Genomic DNA, 18,280 nt, shown 5'->3' with positions numbered 1-18,280 from the left:
TTAATTCATTTAATGTAACTGGTTTGTACTAACTGACATTTTGATTGCGAACGGCGATGAGTGGCGATGAGCTGAACTTAATTCTGTCAAAGTTTGCTCGTCATCCTCTCTTTTGTCATCATGTTGTTTGGCACTTCCCTAAATAAATATTGGTAGAAGAAAATACTCAATATGTTTGCATTTTAGTTTGCACCTTTTCACCGCAAAACACTACCGGTCAAGATGCCGGTCTAGATGGGAAAATCTAGACCGCGGTCAATATCGATTTTAGCCAATCAAATTCGTGAATTTTGTAGTTCCCAGTCCTCGTGAGACAGAGCCATATAATAAGGATAAAATATAAACTTGGATTAGACCATGTAATTCGAGTAGCCGTAAACAAACATGTTTTCGGGGAAACCAAATTCACCTACCTTCGTGTCACCTCGACTTGCTCACAGTATATAGTAGCTGTAAACTCAAAACTCGGCAGGACGAAAGACAAGGAATCAAGCTACCTTTGGAAGCAATTGGTTTTTATTCAGATTCATTTGTGGTGCAAAAAATAAACGTTGAACAAAAACTGGCCGAGAACTGGGCCCCTTACTGTACTTTAGGCTTTCCCAACAAATACGATGGAATGTATCTGCTTTCATTTCTAACGAAAACACTTCTGCAAGATCCATATGAGGTCCTTCGAAGTCACTCACTAGGACAGGGTAGGGTCTTTTGATCCTTCTTACTTTTAATGGTACCAAGTGCATGCTGGGACGACATGGTAACCCATGCAGTTCCTCGAGCAGGTAATGAGAATTTCTGTTCATAATCATACTTCGAGAAAAAAATGACTTCCTTCCCCAGTTATCCCATTCGTTCTTGGATCATTGTTCATTGCAAGTTTTTGAAAAGAGTGTGAACAAAATTGTCTCACATTTTAAGGTTTTAAAAACATTCACAGTCAATTTTCGTTACCCAACTTTCCTTCGACTGACGTATAATATTATTACTATAATTTCATTAGCTCCGTCCGAGTTCAAAAATATTCTTCTGGCTTGATTTAGTACCATCCAGCGGTATAGATTGAATAATTTTGTCATATTGATTTCCTTACCCGAAATGCCTGCCAGGCAAGCAAAATTGATCGTTTGTTTATGGTGTTGGCAGTTGGTTTATTGATTAATGTGCAATTTCTCTCCAGTTTAACAGGATCAAGTGAAGCGCGGGAGCCTCTGGTACGAAGGATTTTATGAAAGGGAAGGAAATAGAAGCGGTCGGCACTAAATGACTGCTTAAAAACCTTTTCAATCGTAAATGTCCGATTCAGAGCATTAGATTTCCCTTCCGCAGTTTGAAATCGTCAACGCTCTGCGCGTTTCTAGGCGATTATGGGGCAGTGAGACTCATGGAATACCAAACAACCCTCGACCATGAGTTATCCGAAACATCGCAACAGCAAAAGTACTCGTGGAGGAAACAGGTAGTTATACTTGAGTTTGTCTTGAAGTTGGAGAAACTTTCGCACATTATTTTCCTGTGTTTGAAATCTACATGTTCGAAAGTTAGCATCCCTTGAATTGTGGAAAAGGAAAAGTTTCTATTATGTTCATAACGGGAAATTATTGTCTGCGATGTTAGTGTTTTTATGAAAAAGCTTGACCGGCAAAAACCACAGTCCACTAGAGACAAAGTTTACCAAGCCTTCGAAAATTGCTAGTGCGTGTAATGTAACAATGGAGCAAGGAAAGAAAATAAATAATAAGTTTCGATGGAAACGACGAGACTAAAAACAAATTTAATTTAGCCTCTTCGGATTTTTTCTTTTCCACGTTGGACCTTTGGTAAACGATTTATCGATCGATCGATCGATTAGCACATGGAACGATCAATCTGGGCAACTTCTATCCGGTCAAAATTTGTGTTTTAGCTTTGAATTCTTTCGTTCGCCTGCTGCATGACTTCATTAATCTTCATATGTAAGAGCTTTTCCCAGACATTCAGGGAAAGTAGAGTGGACTGAGATCACGTTGATTTTAGAACATCATTTCGATTTCATTCTCCGGGTAGATCTTTACCGATCGTCTGTTTCCGGTCCTTTAAATTTGAAACAAATATCCCAGTTTATTGTTTTGGTTTCTTTTGACTTTCTAAAAGCCATTAATTGCATGTTGGTGCCTTGTGGAAATTCTTACAAAACCCGGTAAATTCGTGATGCCTGTAATTGCATTTGATTAAAATGTGTGTTATGTCATTACTGTTTATACCTGAATTTCCATTCCTTAGACTCAACAATAACTTCTTGTGTGATAATTGACTATGTTTTTGTTAGGGGCCAGAGATATCATCGCCCAAGTTCTAGTCCACCACTTCAGGGCAATAATTTTGTCAATGTGAGTATCACTTGCAACTCCTGAAATTATGACCTGGCCATGAGGCAGCATCATTTTCAAATGGATGGTTCTGTTAGAGTTTGATTATATTGACTTATCCCTGCTGATGGTAGATAACAACTTGTGAATATCACTTCTCTTTCGCACAGTTCCAGTCATTCACTAGAAAACTGCACATTTAACCTCTGCCTGAAGAAACATATTCACAAAAATAGCACCAGTAGGAAGGTGTTAATTGTTATTATCATGGTTAATATTAAATTTCTGACCAATGGTTTCACTTTTTACTGCCTCCAGTTGTGTTTGCAGTGACAGCTGATATACTGTTAAGAACAGAAACTGTCAAAGAAAAGCAAAATTGGCCAATTGTAAGGCTAGATGTGATCCATTAACCTGTTTTGCTCGATGAATAGTTGGCGACAGAGAAAAGGAAATGGTTGTTCATGGAAGTTGCAATAGAAGAAAACAAAACACAGATCTGTTAAAAGTTTGTCTTTAAATTTTTGCTGATACACTTCTGGTTGAACTGTTGAATATGGCCCTGGAAATTTCCCAGTCTGTAGTTTTGTTTTTGTAGTTGAATGAGAGCAAGAACTCAAAAGGGACTAGTTTAGTTGAGAAAAATCAATTATTAACCACATCTGTAAAGAATCCCTTGAATCAGCTTAAATTCAGTCCTTTATCCAGTTCAACTGCGAGAATATTTCGTGAGTGACGCCCACTAGTACTTACTAGCATCTTTGAGAAAACCTGAGGCTGTCAGCATTTGTTCATGTGAAAATCGGGACTGTCAAAAATTTACAAGAGGGGAAAGAGTCGCATTTTGCTTGTTCAATTTAAAAAAAAGCGAGGAGCAAATACTTACAGTGCAGCCTTAGCAATTGAGGCTGGTAAGATTTTTTTTTCATAGAAGTGATTGAATCAAGCAACAAAAATAAAAATTTAAGTTTACCTGGTTGCCCGGAATAGTATGGCCTGCTAAATTGCCCAGTTAACAATGTTCGTTGTAAGTGGAGGTCAGGTACCCATCACCCCACTGGCATTGCCCAGCAAATGCAACCCAACTCATCCCCAGATAGAACCACCTGCAGTGTACATGGCCAGCAGTATCCACAACCCAGCCACGAGCCCCTGTACCCAACAGGGGAGGAGGGGGAAGAACAGCGGCAACAAACCTGGGCACCAGTCACACTGAAAGATATTTCAGTGAAAGAGGAATAAATTTAAATACAAATAGTAATATAATAAAGATAGGAATAATAATGATAATGATAATGATAATGATAATAATAATAATAATAGTAATAACAACAACAATACAATTAGACAATGCCAGAAATGGGTAATTTCACAGAACTGCGAGATCGTGAAAGCAGTCTATTCATTCAACTGACTTTCCACACATTACACACATTACAGACACTGTCCATCTTAAGTCAAGAATGTCACTTTGAATTGTAAATTCCTCATATTCTTTGTAAAATGTGAACTACTGAAAGTTTAGGAGAAATGGAATAATAATAATAATAATAATAATAATAAGCTACAAAAGAGCTACAGTAGACTGTCCTCCTTGGAACTGCTCATATACAATGTACTTAGGAGGACCCTATCCATCAAGTAATCCAGCAGACTTATGACTGCCTAAGGCTCATGGATTGAACTCAGCACCTTAAGTTAAAAATGGCAAGACTTAAAGGACGTAAAATAATAGTAATAATAAAACTAACAACCACCCCTATAGTAGTAACAAGATCCATGAGGGAAGGGAAGGGGGAGATGATACAATCATGAAATCTAGCAACTGCACCGGACAACAAAAACTCTCTGATAACCATGCAGTGATACGCCAACTACTGCTACGCTGCAAGCATGGTGGTAAGATTGCTGACTGTTGCAAAAAGAGAAACCTAGCAACCAAAACCGCTGAATGCTTGCACTGCAAATAAGCACAATTGTTGCTAGCCAAAACATAAGATAACTAATCCAAGACATTGCCAACACTTGCTCCTCACTTTTAACCGCGTGTAAGTTAAATTGCAATGTACCGTAACTGCATCAGAAATCAAATCATACATCAGCCTTCAAAATATTTTTGGGGAACAGGTCATAAGAAAAGTGGAGACTGTTTTGGTGCTAAAGGCACCCAAGCAAGTGCCCAAAGGACGCAAGCTTCTAGGGGCATGCTCCCCTAGAGAATTTTTAAAATTTAGACACTCACAGATGCAATTTAGTGCAATCTAGGGGATTTAAAGTGACGAAATTTCGCATAATTATGGACTTGACAATAGCATGGAGTCTGATAAAAAATACTAGTTACATGTAAATGAACATTTCATATGCACAACGAATTTGTATGTCAAACCAGCTTTTTTCAAGCTTTTAAAATATCTCCAGTGACTTTACATTAGAGCTAAAAAATGAGTGGGTTGTGTCTGATATCTTCTGACTCGAAGGAGACGGTCAAGCTTTTTAAGGAGGTGGCTCATTGAGCCGTCAACCGGCCGGTTTTTAGAAGGCTGATACATGTACTAGCATGCATGTACTCTCTGAGAGGTACAGGTGTATAATATTAATGACAGTTGTTATATACATGTACTCTACCGGCAAAATGTGGGAGGTGTGGTGGCCTCATGGTTAGAGTGCTCGACTCCGGATCGAGTGGTCCAGGTTCGGGTCCTGGCCGGGGACATTGTTTTGTGTTCTAGGGAAAGACACTTCACTCTCACGGTGCCCCTCTCCACCCAGGTGTAGAAATGGGTGCCGGCGAAATGCTGGTGGTAACCCTGTGATGGACTAGCATCCCATCCAGGGGGGAGTAGAAATACTCCTAGTCTCTTCATGCTATGGAAACCGAAGATAAGAGCCGGCCTGATGGGCCTTCTGGCTCATAAACAGACTCTACAAAATATCGCATTGATGTATGCATAAATAGGTTATGGAGTGCAAAAGAGGTTATAGAGTGCAATATGGAAGTTGAGCACTATGGAAACAAAGCAATGGAGAGATTTTGTTGAGTACATGTATATAAAAAAATATATAAAAGCGTATGTTCTTGTCCGTGCATTTTGTGATTAATTTTATGGTCACTTGTGGTGTTTTGAAAGTTCTCAAATTGCACTCACATACGTCTCGTGTAATTTTGAAAATTTTCTAAACGTCACTTGTGCCCTTAAGTCACAAAATACACTCATATGCATATGATTTCCTATTTTTAACAGTCAGTAATGTGTTCATTTTAAGCAGTTGGGAGCAGTTCCCTTGAAGATGCAGAACTGGATTGTTGAATGAGAAAATACATATGTAAATATTATTAGATAATTACTTTTATTAAAACTAGAAGTACTCTCTTCTGACATCTTAGTTCTTTGCTGGTGTGTGTTTCTTCAGATTGACGATGGCTTTGGTAACGGTGATATTTATGCAAACAAGGCTATTGTTTATCATGTGACAAGTAACTTGGTGAGTTATATTATGATCTTGTGGTTACAATCTGTGCCCTCAACTTTTTTAATCAGTTTAACTTTTGTTACAGTAATAATAATAATAATAATAATGTTCAACATTTAGTATCATAATCTGGTGTATATTAAATGTCTTTTACAGTAGTATCATTTATAACATTGCCATAACTTGGTGACAATAACAGTATCAACAGAAATTTCAAGCTCACGATACAAGTTTTTAAAGACATGTTTTGGCATGACTCATACCATCATCAGTTTAATGTGTTGTTTCCTTTTCCACAGTGGAAAGGAAACAACACATTAAACTGATGATGGCATGAGACATGCCAAAACATGTCTTTAAAACGTTGTATCGTGAGCTTGAAATTTCTGTTACTAGTATTATTATTATAAAGAAATTATTGTGTAAACTGCAGATGTGCAATATTTGTGTAAATGAGTGGGTTACCTTGGTCATGACGGTATGGTGTTGCCCTGGACTAATATATGTAATTTGGGCAACAAAAGATTACCTAATGAAGTAATAATGGCTGTGAGGTAAAGTAATATTATTGTCCCTCACACATTCACTTATGATGGCAGTTTTAGCTTGTTTTGATGTGAATGTTTGTCCTGTTGCAAACTTACAGGACAAGACTGTTAAACATTTGTAACCTTGAATGTGTAAACGTACCCTACAAAATTCTGTTAAATGGACGAAAACGGACGAATATTTGATGGCCAGTTAACAGTCTTTAAGAAGTTTTAATGGTTTTTTAAAACGTTCTAATGGCTATACTTTAATGGCTGACGGCTTGTCTCAACACTTTAACCGCTGTCTCCTCACAGCTAACGGATCAAAAAAGTGTTATAACGCTTGAGAGAAAAGTTTAATGGATTCTGTTAAAGGCAGTGTCAAACCGCTAATCGTTAAAGCGGTTAAAAGCATTTATTGTCTGGGCATGAAAATATGGTCGTGGCCTCCGTTTGCTTAAAGGTCTACAGGTTGGTCATACCACACATGTAGAAGACACAATAATAATTATTAAAATCCCTGATAAAATTCTCTCAGCATCCACTGATTGTCTGTGCAAATTCAAAAATCGCTGCTGTGCTGAGATTGCTTTAAATAGTGTTGAAAAATGAACGGAGTAGCACGAGTGTTCCGCGACGAGATCAACAGTCATGTTTCAAATTTGCAATATGTGGGATAAGCGTTGCGTGACGAATTAAGACATGTTTGGAAACATGACCATTTTGTTTGGTTTGTTGTCATCTTTGTACTAAACATTTTTTATTAGTGTTTTAAAATGCTGAATTCTTCTGTTATTTTGAAGAGTAGTTTCGGCTCATTTTAACTTGACATAATATCTTAAAAGTCATCGGCACGTCCATCTCTATAACTTCTTGAAGCTGGTGAATTAAATTTGATACGAGTAGTCTGCCCTGTGGCGAGCTGAAAGTGCTCATGTAATCTATACAGTATCCACTAGAAGCGAACTCTTACATGTACATTTCATATCGTTCTACATGCTTTCATTTGTGTACACAACATTGAATTATAATTCTTTTCAGTAGTATCGTTGTCTTTTCTGTTCAACAGACATGAATGCAAAGAAAGTAAATTACCCGACCACAATCATGTACTTTGCATTCAAATACTTTGAAAAGCAACTTGGTGATGAGTGTTATTACCCTTCAAGTGCCAATGCAAAGCCAGAAAACAGGTCATTTTGCACAATACCATGCCCCTCAAACAGTGGCAATTAAAGAACAAATTCTGAAAGAACTTGCGACATCTGCATCCAAAGTAAGGGTAATACATGTATTTGCTACCGTTGCAATGAAAATGGGTGTGGATATCCAAGCCATATGACATATTATTCATGTGGGACCACCTCGCACAGTGAGGGAATATTTCCAAGAAACTGGGTGTGCAAGACACAATGAGAAACAGCCTTTTCCAACACTACACTGTATATTACAACAATAAAGACATTGCTAAGAATCGCAAATTATATAATTAGTGATGACATTTGTAAATTCTGCTGCCTAGAGAACAATAATTTTGTCTTAGAAGATTTCTCTTAAGAGGTCTTGATACCATGGACACTAAGGGTGCGTTCGATTTACCCTATTCCGGAATAAGAATATGTGGAGTGATGATTTAAAACTGTATGTTTGGCGTTTTGAAGCAACAAGAATAATATAGATATGTTTAAAATAGCATTTTAGCAGTTGTTTGACAAATTTAATGTGAATCTCCGTAAAAGCGAAGGATTTCTAACTTCTATTCCATGAATTCCTATTTCGGAATACGGTCAATCGAACACGCTCTAAGTGTATTGGCCATCTCTGCTGCAGCTACTGTGAGTCTGTATGTGACTGTCATGAATGTTTACTAAAGTTCTGTCAAGTTACTTGCCTTCCATGAACATTTGTCACCTCCCACGCGAACAGCTCTATGCTACATACATGTACTTTTTATTTTTCTGAGACAATTCTATGAAAATAATAAAAAATTTCAAAGGAATATGGGTGGCTGCGACTTCCTCAGACCATAGTTACAACCCATGATCAGCTACTGACAGCTCATACCATGACACTGTGACAATTTTAAGCAGTCACTCTGAGGTGAACTAGAGCTACAATGCTAGACATATTTAGTTGGAACACTCAGCGAATGGTCAGAATCATCGTGTTACAAGATCGTAGCTTATACCACATCCTCCTTCCCCAATTTATTTATTAACTAAGTACGTTGCGAAATGCGCTACCTGATTTTTCCCGTACCGCTGAGTTTACTGGTTTTAAACTAATCCAGGGCCAGATTTTGTACAGCGGCTTTTCGTCTTGATTAATATATCTTTAAATGTTATTTAATATTTAGTTATGTATCTGTATATATTATGTATGTTAGCTGTAATGTGTCGAAGTTGTTATTCAGAAATTCGAGATGAAATAAAGTTTTATGCATGCATGTATGTTACCTTCGGCAGGGCGCATGCATGCACTTTGTAATCTGCGACTCCAGTGCTTACCATATGACAGATAAAATGACTTTTCTCTTGAATATATAAGCCATCGAAATCTTACGTTAAATTGTAATGACAAGGAAGGTTTGGAGCTGTGAGTAGGCATGGGATTTGTGTCATATGGTTTAGGGGCCGACATATCCCTCCCTCAATGCCGTACCAGGAGGCGAGGTCGGTAGCAGAAAGCAGAGAAGGGCCAACTGAGTCCAAAAGCGATCGCACGGGCCGAAATCCCGGGATGACTCGTTTGGTACGACGCTCCAGCGCCACGTCTGGAGGTACTGCATATTTTTCTCGTCTCGTCTTCAAACATTCCGTCAGCGCGTGCGTGCGTAAATGTTCAGCCTCTCCGATACCTACAATACTAGACATATTTAGTTGGAACACTTAGCGAATGGTCAGAATCATCGTGTTACAAGATCGTAGCTTATACCACATCCCCCTTCCCCCAATTCAATGTCGTGTGAGAATTTTTCGGGCGACTACTAGTAGTTGTGGAAATCAACATTGGAGGAAGGGGGAAACGGGGATGGGTGTTCCAACAAATGTGACGAGTATTGTAGTTTACAGTCGGTATGGTAAACAAATTACTATACATGTAGTTTTTAATTAGGCGGTGACTAAACGTATAGCAGTACTGTTGAAGTTTGAAAGGGTAATAATGCATACAAACAAGTTATTTGTAACCAACCTGAGCCTGGGGATCTTCTTGGAGATTTCTTACTTGGGCATTCTCTTGGAGATTGCTGGCAATTGTAGAGCGATTTGGTTGGCTAAATATTCTGTAAATAAGGAAATTTGTCCCTTTAAGTTAAGCCTATTATCGCACGTACATGTATGTGCAACAACGCGGGGTTGTGAGGTGCAGACATGTATCCAGACCAGACCAGGGTCTCTTTCTCGTCGGCAAGGGAGAAAAAGAGAGAACCTGGGAACGAGGTTGGTTAATGGCTAACTGTTTGTTGGTGACGACTAACGATCAGGCAAAAGCGTGAATTAAACATTTCAGAGATGTGGTTTTAACGGGCAACCAACGGATACTCGACGCCGTGGCTTGTTGAACAGGAAAGCGTTTGTGTACATCTTTCCATGCAAGGTCACATTTGTTTGTATTAATAATTATTTATGTTCCTTTGAGGTGAGATCTTTATCAAGCATGTCATTAATTCTTTTTATCTTATACATCAGGGTGAGATTGCTCGTATTGTGGTGCGTAATGGTGACATCTATGAAGGCATTCTTAAAGCTGTTTCCCCAAAGGTTAGATATCAAAAGTTAAGTTTACCCAGTAAAAGTACATTTGTAAGCATAGATAGACTCTTTTAGTTGTCAAGATGTTTTAGAGGGTTAAATTAATCATTAATCATTAAAATCATATAGACCCTAACCCTTAGAAGTTTCATTGTAATGTTACAGAACATAAAAGTTTAAAACAACTTGGATGAAATAAAACTAATGCAGCTATTGTGCAATACATAAAAATTATGTAAAATGATTTTTGCATTGATAATAATTATTATTTCTTAACAGTTTGATTGTACGTTGGGTGAGGCCCACCTTATCCCTCAAAGGAAGCCAGCAAACGGTCTTATTGAGGTATCCATTTTCTCAACCTTCTGAATTAATTGGTTTTTTTTTCACTTGTGTCCATTTATGAAAGTTTTCTAGACATTAATGATAAATATTACTGTAATACATATGTGAAAAAAACCATGAATTTGGCAACCCTCTGCAATAGTGAATATTAAGGTATGAAACCAAAATGGACAACCGCTTGAATCAGAGGGTGGTAATAGACTATTTTACGTTACCTGCCCTATAATGAAAGAGGGGCTGGAGTTAACCTTGTTTTGATAGAGCTCACTGCTCTTATGTAAATTCCAACTAATTTGCATGAGAACAGCATAGTTAACACAAGAAAAGGAGGGAGGTCAGTATCATAACAAGGTCAACTCCAGCCTCACTTTCATTTAAAGGCCAGGTAACTAAGCACATACAGCACTGCTCAAAAGTAAGTTACCAGTCTCGTCTCGCAAGAGGGTGGTAACTTACTTTTGAGTGGTACTGTAAATGTAACAAAAAGCAGTTTTTCGTAAGTTTAAAAAGGTTTTTGCATTGACGCTACACTTGGTGATTAATCTTCCACATCATTTTTAGGTAACTTGAGGAAAAAACAAAACAAAGTACAAAAACACAGTTCTTTGCACACAATTTTTCGTCCTTTGCTTTGAACTACATGTATGTGTATAATAGGTGGATTTGAATCATCTTCATTTGATGTGATAAGCTGTTCCTTATTCAATAAAAGTATTAATTGTTAATTATGTGATTATCATCAGGATGAGAGGGTTTTACCCAACAGAGATCGATTGATCAGTAATCTGTTGATAGCACTCAAGGATATTGTCACTGTCAACATTACAAAGAGTGACGAACCTGATTCTGCAATTGGTGAGATTCCATTTAAAACTTGGCGTGAACATGTGTGTAATTCAACCATTCTTTCCTTGTAGAAGCAGACTTATCTCACCTCAATTGCCTCAATGAATTAGAGGATTAAATTTTGCAACTGTGGCACAGACATGAGATTATTTCTTTGCCGTGCACTGTAAAACAGCAACATCAGAAGATTCAACAACCCCTTCTAATGTTACTGTTAATATATTTCCACACACACAGTCTGAAATACATTCACATGTACAGTTCAATACAACACAAGCCACCAAATTTGCATTTCACTTTTTTGGTTATATTTTAGGCTTTTATATTTTACCGAATAATGAAGATATTACTAATAAAGTTGAAAAATTTAGCATCAAGATAATATTTATAAATGGATGACCACGGGGACCGCTGGTTCTCAATAAACTGTTTGGTTATTGAGTTAGAAGCTAGACATGTAATGGTGTAGCTTTGTGTAGTATTCTTTTCCAAAAAAACCACATCATGTACAGTACCAAACCATTGAATGCACTTCTCTTTTTAGACTTGGTCTTACAGTGGTAATGTTATTTTTTTTCATCCTGCAGATAGTTTTACAGATGAGGCAATTGCTGGCTCAAAGCATACCAACGGTCAGGCGATTGAGCGACCCCTTGAGGTACATAATTCTTTTCCTTTTTTTCGCATTTGAACAGCCCCTCCATTTATTATTATTATTCTTATTATTATTCTTATTATTATTATTATTATTGTCATCATCATTGTTGTAGTCTCCGTCTCAATCGTTGTTGTTGGTGTCATAGTTGGTATTGTCGTTATGAAATGCTGCTGGTGAACCTTGGATCGCATCATTCTTGGGGTCATCAATATGAATGGTTTAGGGATTATCAGATGAGGATAAGTTCCATCATGTCTCAAGAAGGCATGGTGGTAGTTTACTCTGACTATACTGCTCCTTATCTTATGATCAACCTGACGTCACTTTTTCATGTGCAATAAATTATATCCACAGTATTATACACTTTTGGCACAAGATTCAGGGGGTATCATGAAGGAGATTGATTTGTCTAATTCACAAATAGACTATTTCTCAATCCCATAATGCAATACATTTGGGGGGTTCTTTACAACAACAAAAAATACAAGTTACATGTATTTCACCCTGCAAGCAGAGCCTTTCTTTTGCTTGCTCGATTTTGGCGTTCTCGAGAAAGGCTCTGCATGAATCGAGTAAGATCTTTATTGAATATGCGCTGCATGTTGCCAGGATACAGTCTCGAACCCAAGCCTAATATGCCAGATCTCGCCGCCATCTTGGTTTTTCATGGTACAGCAGGCTCAATTATAACCATCGGTTTTGTCACTAAATGGACGCTCGCACTGGAATAACCGGTTTGATGAGAGAAAACAAGATTGACTAGTCCAGAAGCTCGGCCTGCGGCGGCTTCAACAATCATCGTTCCCTCGCTGATGAAGATACTCTTACGAACAGCGAACAACATGCGTACTACGAGAACAGAAATCTCCCTCAACGCATGCGCTCACGCAGGCCCACTAGAGGTGCTCGAATGATAGTGGTATTAGTAGGCGTATTCATCCTTCTCAATCTTCCAATCGTCATGATTGACCTGGTTGAAATTTGGAACGGCCCTACTGTTCCTCCTTCGGCGGTCGTCAGTGTCGCCGTATGTTTGACTTGCGCCAATTCGGCGATAAACTTCCTCATTTATGGTGGCTGGAATAGAGAATACAAGAGAACGTTTCGTATAATTTTTGCCTGCCTGTGGAATTTCGTTAAAAGGCCATTCTCAGCACAAGGACTTAAATAACAATGACCATGTTAACTTGACGGCTATAGACATGCAAGGAGTCAAAAATCTGAAAAATACCAACAGGAGAACAAGGGTTGCTAAGGCGACCGTTTTGCCGAAAGCAATTTTAAGGCAATGAGAAAGTCACGTTTTAAGTGAAACCTGACCACATTCACCGTCCGCAACAACTGTCAATCAACTGGCAGGTGTAGAGCCTTTAGAAGCTTTCCGTTCAAACCAGAGGTTTTGGGGAACTTTAGATCTCCGGCAACTCTTCGAGGAAAGGGCATTTAAGAATTTCATGTTGCCTGGCCATTAATAGTTTGTTCTTATTTTTCAGTTCGTGAAACTTCTACGAACTAGCCTAACTATACACAAATTGCCATGGATTAAACATTTCCGTTATGCGCTCGGGATCGTGGAGAACGGATAGAAGATGAACAAAAAATTCAAAAAGCATGCGAAAAGCAACTGATGTATGGCCCTCTTTACGTACAGCTAGACGCAAAAAAAGCCGCTGGGTTAGATGGAATTCCCTGTAAGCTCTTAAAACTCTCTCAGTATTGTCGGGCCGTCCTTAGCATACATTTTTAAGAGCTGTATAGAGTATGTGCACGGCGGCCATGTTGGAGGACCAAAACAATTAAAGATATTTGCATAAAAATAACATTTATTCCCCAAAAGAATATCATTCTTTTGTTTCGGTCCTCCAATATGGCCGCCGTGCTGGAATCTTCTCAAGCGAATGGAAAATTGCCAATAGTGTGCACTACAAACCTACTGATTCACACAGTTATTTGTTGTATTCATCGTCACATCCATCACATGTCAAGAACTCCATCCCTTATTCTCAATTTCTTAGACTTCGACGTCTATGTAGTGATGACTCCGATTTTTCCAGCAAATCAGAGGAGATGTGCCAGTTCTTCGAAAAACGTGGCTATCCTGTCTCTGTGGTCAAAGCGGGCCATCATCGCGCCCAACAATTTGATCGACAGTCATCACTACAAACGTCACAAAAGGATAAGAATGACAGAATTCCATTCACCCTCACTTTCCATCCTCATAATCACGCAGTCAAAAGCATCATTCTTAGTAATTTTAAATTAAATTACTCCAAAATGATCCCGAGACTGGTAGAATCTTTTCGCAACCTCCACTTATTTCATTCAAACGCGACAAAAACGTAGGCAACTTTTTAGTTAGAAGCGCGCTCAAAACTAACGAGCAACCCGGCACTTTCAAATGCGCGCGCTCACGATGCAAAACTTGTCTTTTCATTGTTAACACTAGCAAGATATCGGGACCTAAGCGATCTGTTAAGATCACCGATCGTTTCACATGTACCTCCGCAAATGTCATTTATTGCATAACCTGCACGTTATGCAATAAATTATACATTGGTGAAACAGGTAGACGACTAGGTGACCGATTCCGCGAACACCTTCGCGATGTTGAGAAGAATGACAAGGATGCATCCAAGCCAGTCGCTCGCCATTTCAATCTGCCTAACCACTCCAAAAACACATGGCTATCTGCGGCCTTTCCCTACATCTAGGTACGACGGAAAGCCGCAAGAATCTGGAACAAAAATTCATCTTTCAAATCGGCACCCTTAATCCTCACGGTATTAACGAACGCTTTTCATTTAACTAATATATTCCTTTTTTTCACGTTGCCATGTTACCACCAATAGCGTAGCTCCTACTCTACTATAAAAACTACACGTAACCCATAATCCCTCGATTCGCTCTGACGAAGGGCTAACGCTCGAAACGTCAGCTTTTAGAATCTCTGTACGGTGGCCAATTTACATTATCAACTCCGTTGATAAAATCAAATTTTTGTATACTACTTCCCCACCGACGCAGCACCACAGTTTCTTTAGAAACTACCCCTTCAAATATTTATCACAGATTTGTACCGCCTTAAACTGACCTAGCCTTGTCCAAAGGCTTGGCAATTGCTCCGTCCGCAGGAATTTTAAACCAACTAAACTCTGCGAGCTTGTAATAATGAGCTTCTTATTTGCACTTTATTCAAAATCAGCTGATACCGAGGCTATAGTAGGTATTGGAAGAAAGGGACCCGAATGATTTAGCAAACCGCCTGATATCATTGACCATATATTTCGAAGATAACATGGTCTTTGTATTGCCACTTCAGGCTCCCTTCTTAGGCTTTACCTTGTGTTATATTTGATGTCGCTTTCGAAACAAAATACCTGGCGTGCATTGATTATCAGGATAAACAGAACGTAACCTATGTTTTGGAGACCTATTGTAGTATTCTTCGAAATTCGTCCTTTCTTGGAATGAGAGAGCATATTACGACATAAGTCAAGGAAGACAAATGTTCGTTATTGCTCCAATTCTAAAGCAATGGATTTTAAAACCTTTTAATTGGTTCCATGTGAAGGGAGCCTACCCCGCCATTACGCGTAACTGTTTGCCTGATCACTAAATGTCTTCCTTGTTATTGAGATTTGGGGGCTTTTTTACGAGAATTGAGACCAGAACTTGCAAGTCAAGGAATAAGTAAGCAACTTTTACAGCACTTGACATTTTCCTCGCACAAAACGGGATCTGTTTTACTGGAACAACAGCATCAGTTGTTCAATTAAATCGTAACTCAAATGCATTGGGTAAATGGGAACTTTTCTTTCGCAACGCACAGGAAAACTTGAAAATCTCAGAACCTTGCAGGTGATCAGTGTGTTCTGCTTAGGACACAAAATGATTAAAAAACATCTGAACCTGTGCAACTTTTACTCTTAAAAGTCAAAACTGGCAAAAAAGAATGTATAAGTTTAAATCTTAATGTTGTCGTGAAAACGTGAAGACATAATCCGCAAGTTTACTCGCGATGCAGAACGTAGCGTTGGAAATTTCAAGGGGAACCAACGAGCAAATTGAGCCACAAGCCTTTGAGATATATTTCTAAGCTCTTTGTAGTGTTTAAACACTGCCTAAAGAGGTGTTTTTATCAGCTAGAAGAATTTGATCTGTTCGGATATCTTAGTTGAAAATTGAAGTGTCCGAAATTATTAGGGAATGATAGCTTTATTTCAGAAATTGTTAGCTGGACATCACCTTCTTAAAACCTCCCAGCGAACCAATTGCTCATCCGAAACTGCTTGTTGATCTTTTAAGTGCCAAAAATTGCAAAAATATCCTTTCCGAAAACGTAAGGGACTACTTTTCCCTTCTTGTGAATCTTTTTGGTGATGTTTTAGTAAAGAAATCTATAGTTGTTTGACAACGTAGAACTGAAATTTTTAGAACAGTTTGACTCTCCCGAACACATATTTCACCGAAGATTATCGTTGGGAGCCCTTGAAATTTCTAGAAAACATAAACTGTAGAACGCAGCAGGGTAGCCAGTATCATTACTTTCGTCCGCCTAACACGATCTTAAATAGGCTACTGGAATAATCTTACCGTTTTGTTTCTTCCACCAGTCCGCGTCAAAAAAACTGTTCAAAAAGCCTAGCAGTGGCTCCGTCCACACAACGTCTTCTTCGATATGCAGTTCTATATTGAGTCAGGCGAAGCAAAAGGGATTTTAGAAAAGCACTTTTGTTATGCAATTTTTGTATACTGAATCGAGACATCTCGTTGGCCATTTGTTAGAGCAAATAACTGGGAAATTTATTCACTCGCCACATTCCTTGACTAAATTCTCAGAATCACAAGGCGCGTTGTAATTTCATTTCTTTTAATTTTCTCAGAAAATTCGTCCTTTTATTCGTAATTCGTACAAACATGAGCTTACAAGTCAAAAGAAAACTTAAAATCTTCGTTTTTTTTCAGCTCATGTTTAGCGGTACAGGACTTTCAAAGCGATTTCAAAGTGATTTCAGCATTTTTTTTTTAAAGAATTTATCGACCCACAATAATAATCCAGACAAAACGGTTGAGTGATAACAACTGTCTTCCTTCAATCCTTGTTATGATTGCTAAGATAACCGAGGTTGTTTGCGAAAAACAGTGAAAAACAACACCTGCATGTTTATTATTGGGTAAGAGACTGATTTTGCTTTCTTTGACATTTTCCTAAGATTACTGAGGGTGTTTTTCCTGCGGGAAAGACAAGCGTTGATTGTTTAATTAAATCTATTTGCAATGCACCGGAAAGTACTGCTGAGGACTCGAAGGTTTGTGCGTACTTGGAACATAAAACGGTACAAGAACATAATCTCCAGCAAGTGAACAAGTGTAAGAATGCCAGTTGCAAGCGATGGATGTGAATGTTGTGTTAAGGGTGGTGTTGTAAATGCCCGAAGAAACATGAACTAGGGATTTGTGTCAGAGAGTACCGTCATTTTAGTGAGGAGACGACAAAACGCGGAGCCCTACTCTTTGAGTACCCCATGGAGTAACTAAATGGAGTACCACTAAAAATCATTTATTGGTCAAATTTAATACTTTATCAACATGGCGAGGTATTTCGATGTACATACTTTTGTTACAGTTCGATGCAGTTCACGAACTGGCCGCCATGTTGAAGTTTTGTAGGTATTTCGTTTATCCCTTATTATGATGTATAAAAACCGTGTACCCCTGCACATCCATTAATTCAGGCCTGTGTATGCCCATATATTTTATACCCCTAAGAAATGGATTGGAAAACTTTATTTGTACATGGTCAGATTACAAATGGTATATATGGGTATATAGGGGCATACATGGGGATGTATGGGTATAAACTGTATACTACAGGGGTGTGCATGTTTATATTATGGGCATACAAGGGTGTACAGGTTTGTATGAATATTTGTCTAAATACACAAAAAATAAATACGCTACAAAGTCCCATTTCAGTAATTCCCAATCTGGAGGACAAAACAATAGTTTTTCTGTCCCTGAGAGAAACAAACCTTTCAAATGCAAAACAATCTTATTGTTTTGTCCTCCAGATTGGGAATTAACTGAAAGTGTCTTATAAAATACCGACGAAATTTCAAGATGGCGGCCAATTCGTGAACTGCATCGAACAGTAACAATCAGAGAGCTAGAAAGCTCGAAATACATAAGGGTAATGTGCATCTAAATACCTCATCATGATGATAAAGTATTTAATAGGCCTTTTGCAATAAACGATCACATGGTACAAAATCCGCCACGCTGGAGGGCAAGCTCATTATTATTACCCCACTGGGCCATTAAAGCAAAGGCACG

At 38.4% G+C, this 18,280-nt stretch overlaps 2 protein-coding genes across 3 annotated transcripts in view; one reads left to right on the top strand and one right to left on the bottom strand.

The window, feature by feature from the left end:
* The window catches only part of LOC138045965 (uncharacterized), a 315,585-nt gene that overhangs the window by 41,470 nt on the left and 255,835 nt on the right, over positions 1 to 18,280 (bottom strand). Inside the window, exon 1 of one of the 2 annotated variants that reach the window (XM_068892610.1) lies at positions 16,541 to 16,628. The exons of the other annotated variant lie outside the window; for it this stretch is intronic. The gene's annotated coding sequence lies outside the window, so the exon portion shown is untranslated. Of the gene's footprint in view, positions 1 to 16,540; positions 16,629 to 18,280 lie in introns of those variants that run through there. 2 annotated transcript variants of the gene reach the window in all.
* Positions 1,181 to 17,349, top strand: LOC138046572 (ataxin-2-like protein). Its single transcript, XM_068893182.1, has 8 exons — positions 1,181 to 1,456; positions 2,306 to 2,366; positions 5,757 to 5,828; positions 10,036 to 10,107; positions 10,378 to 10,443; positions 11,187 to 11,298; positions 11,877 to 11,947; positions 17,161 to 17,349. The coding sequence occupies exons 1-8, from the start codon at positions 1,407 to 1,409 to the stop codon at positions 17,347 to 17,349; spliced, it is 693 nt and encodes a 230-aa protein (XP_068749283.1). The 5' UTR covers positions 1,181 to 1,406.

Source organism: Montipora capricornis, chromosome 4, assembly GCF_036669925.1.
Source record: "Montipora capricornis isolate CH-2021 chromosome 4, ASM3666992v2, whole genome shotgun sequence".
NCBI lineage: Eukaryota > Metazoa > Cnidaria > Anthozoa > Scleractinia > Acroporidae > Montipora > Montipora capricornis.
Note: the sequence above shows the minus strand (reverse complement) of the source record. Positions and strands in the feature narration are given on the sequence as shown.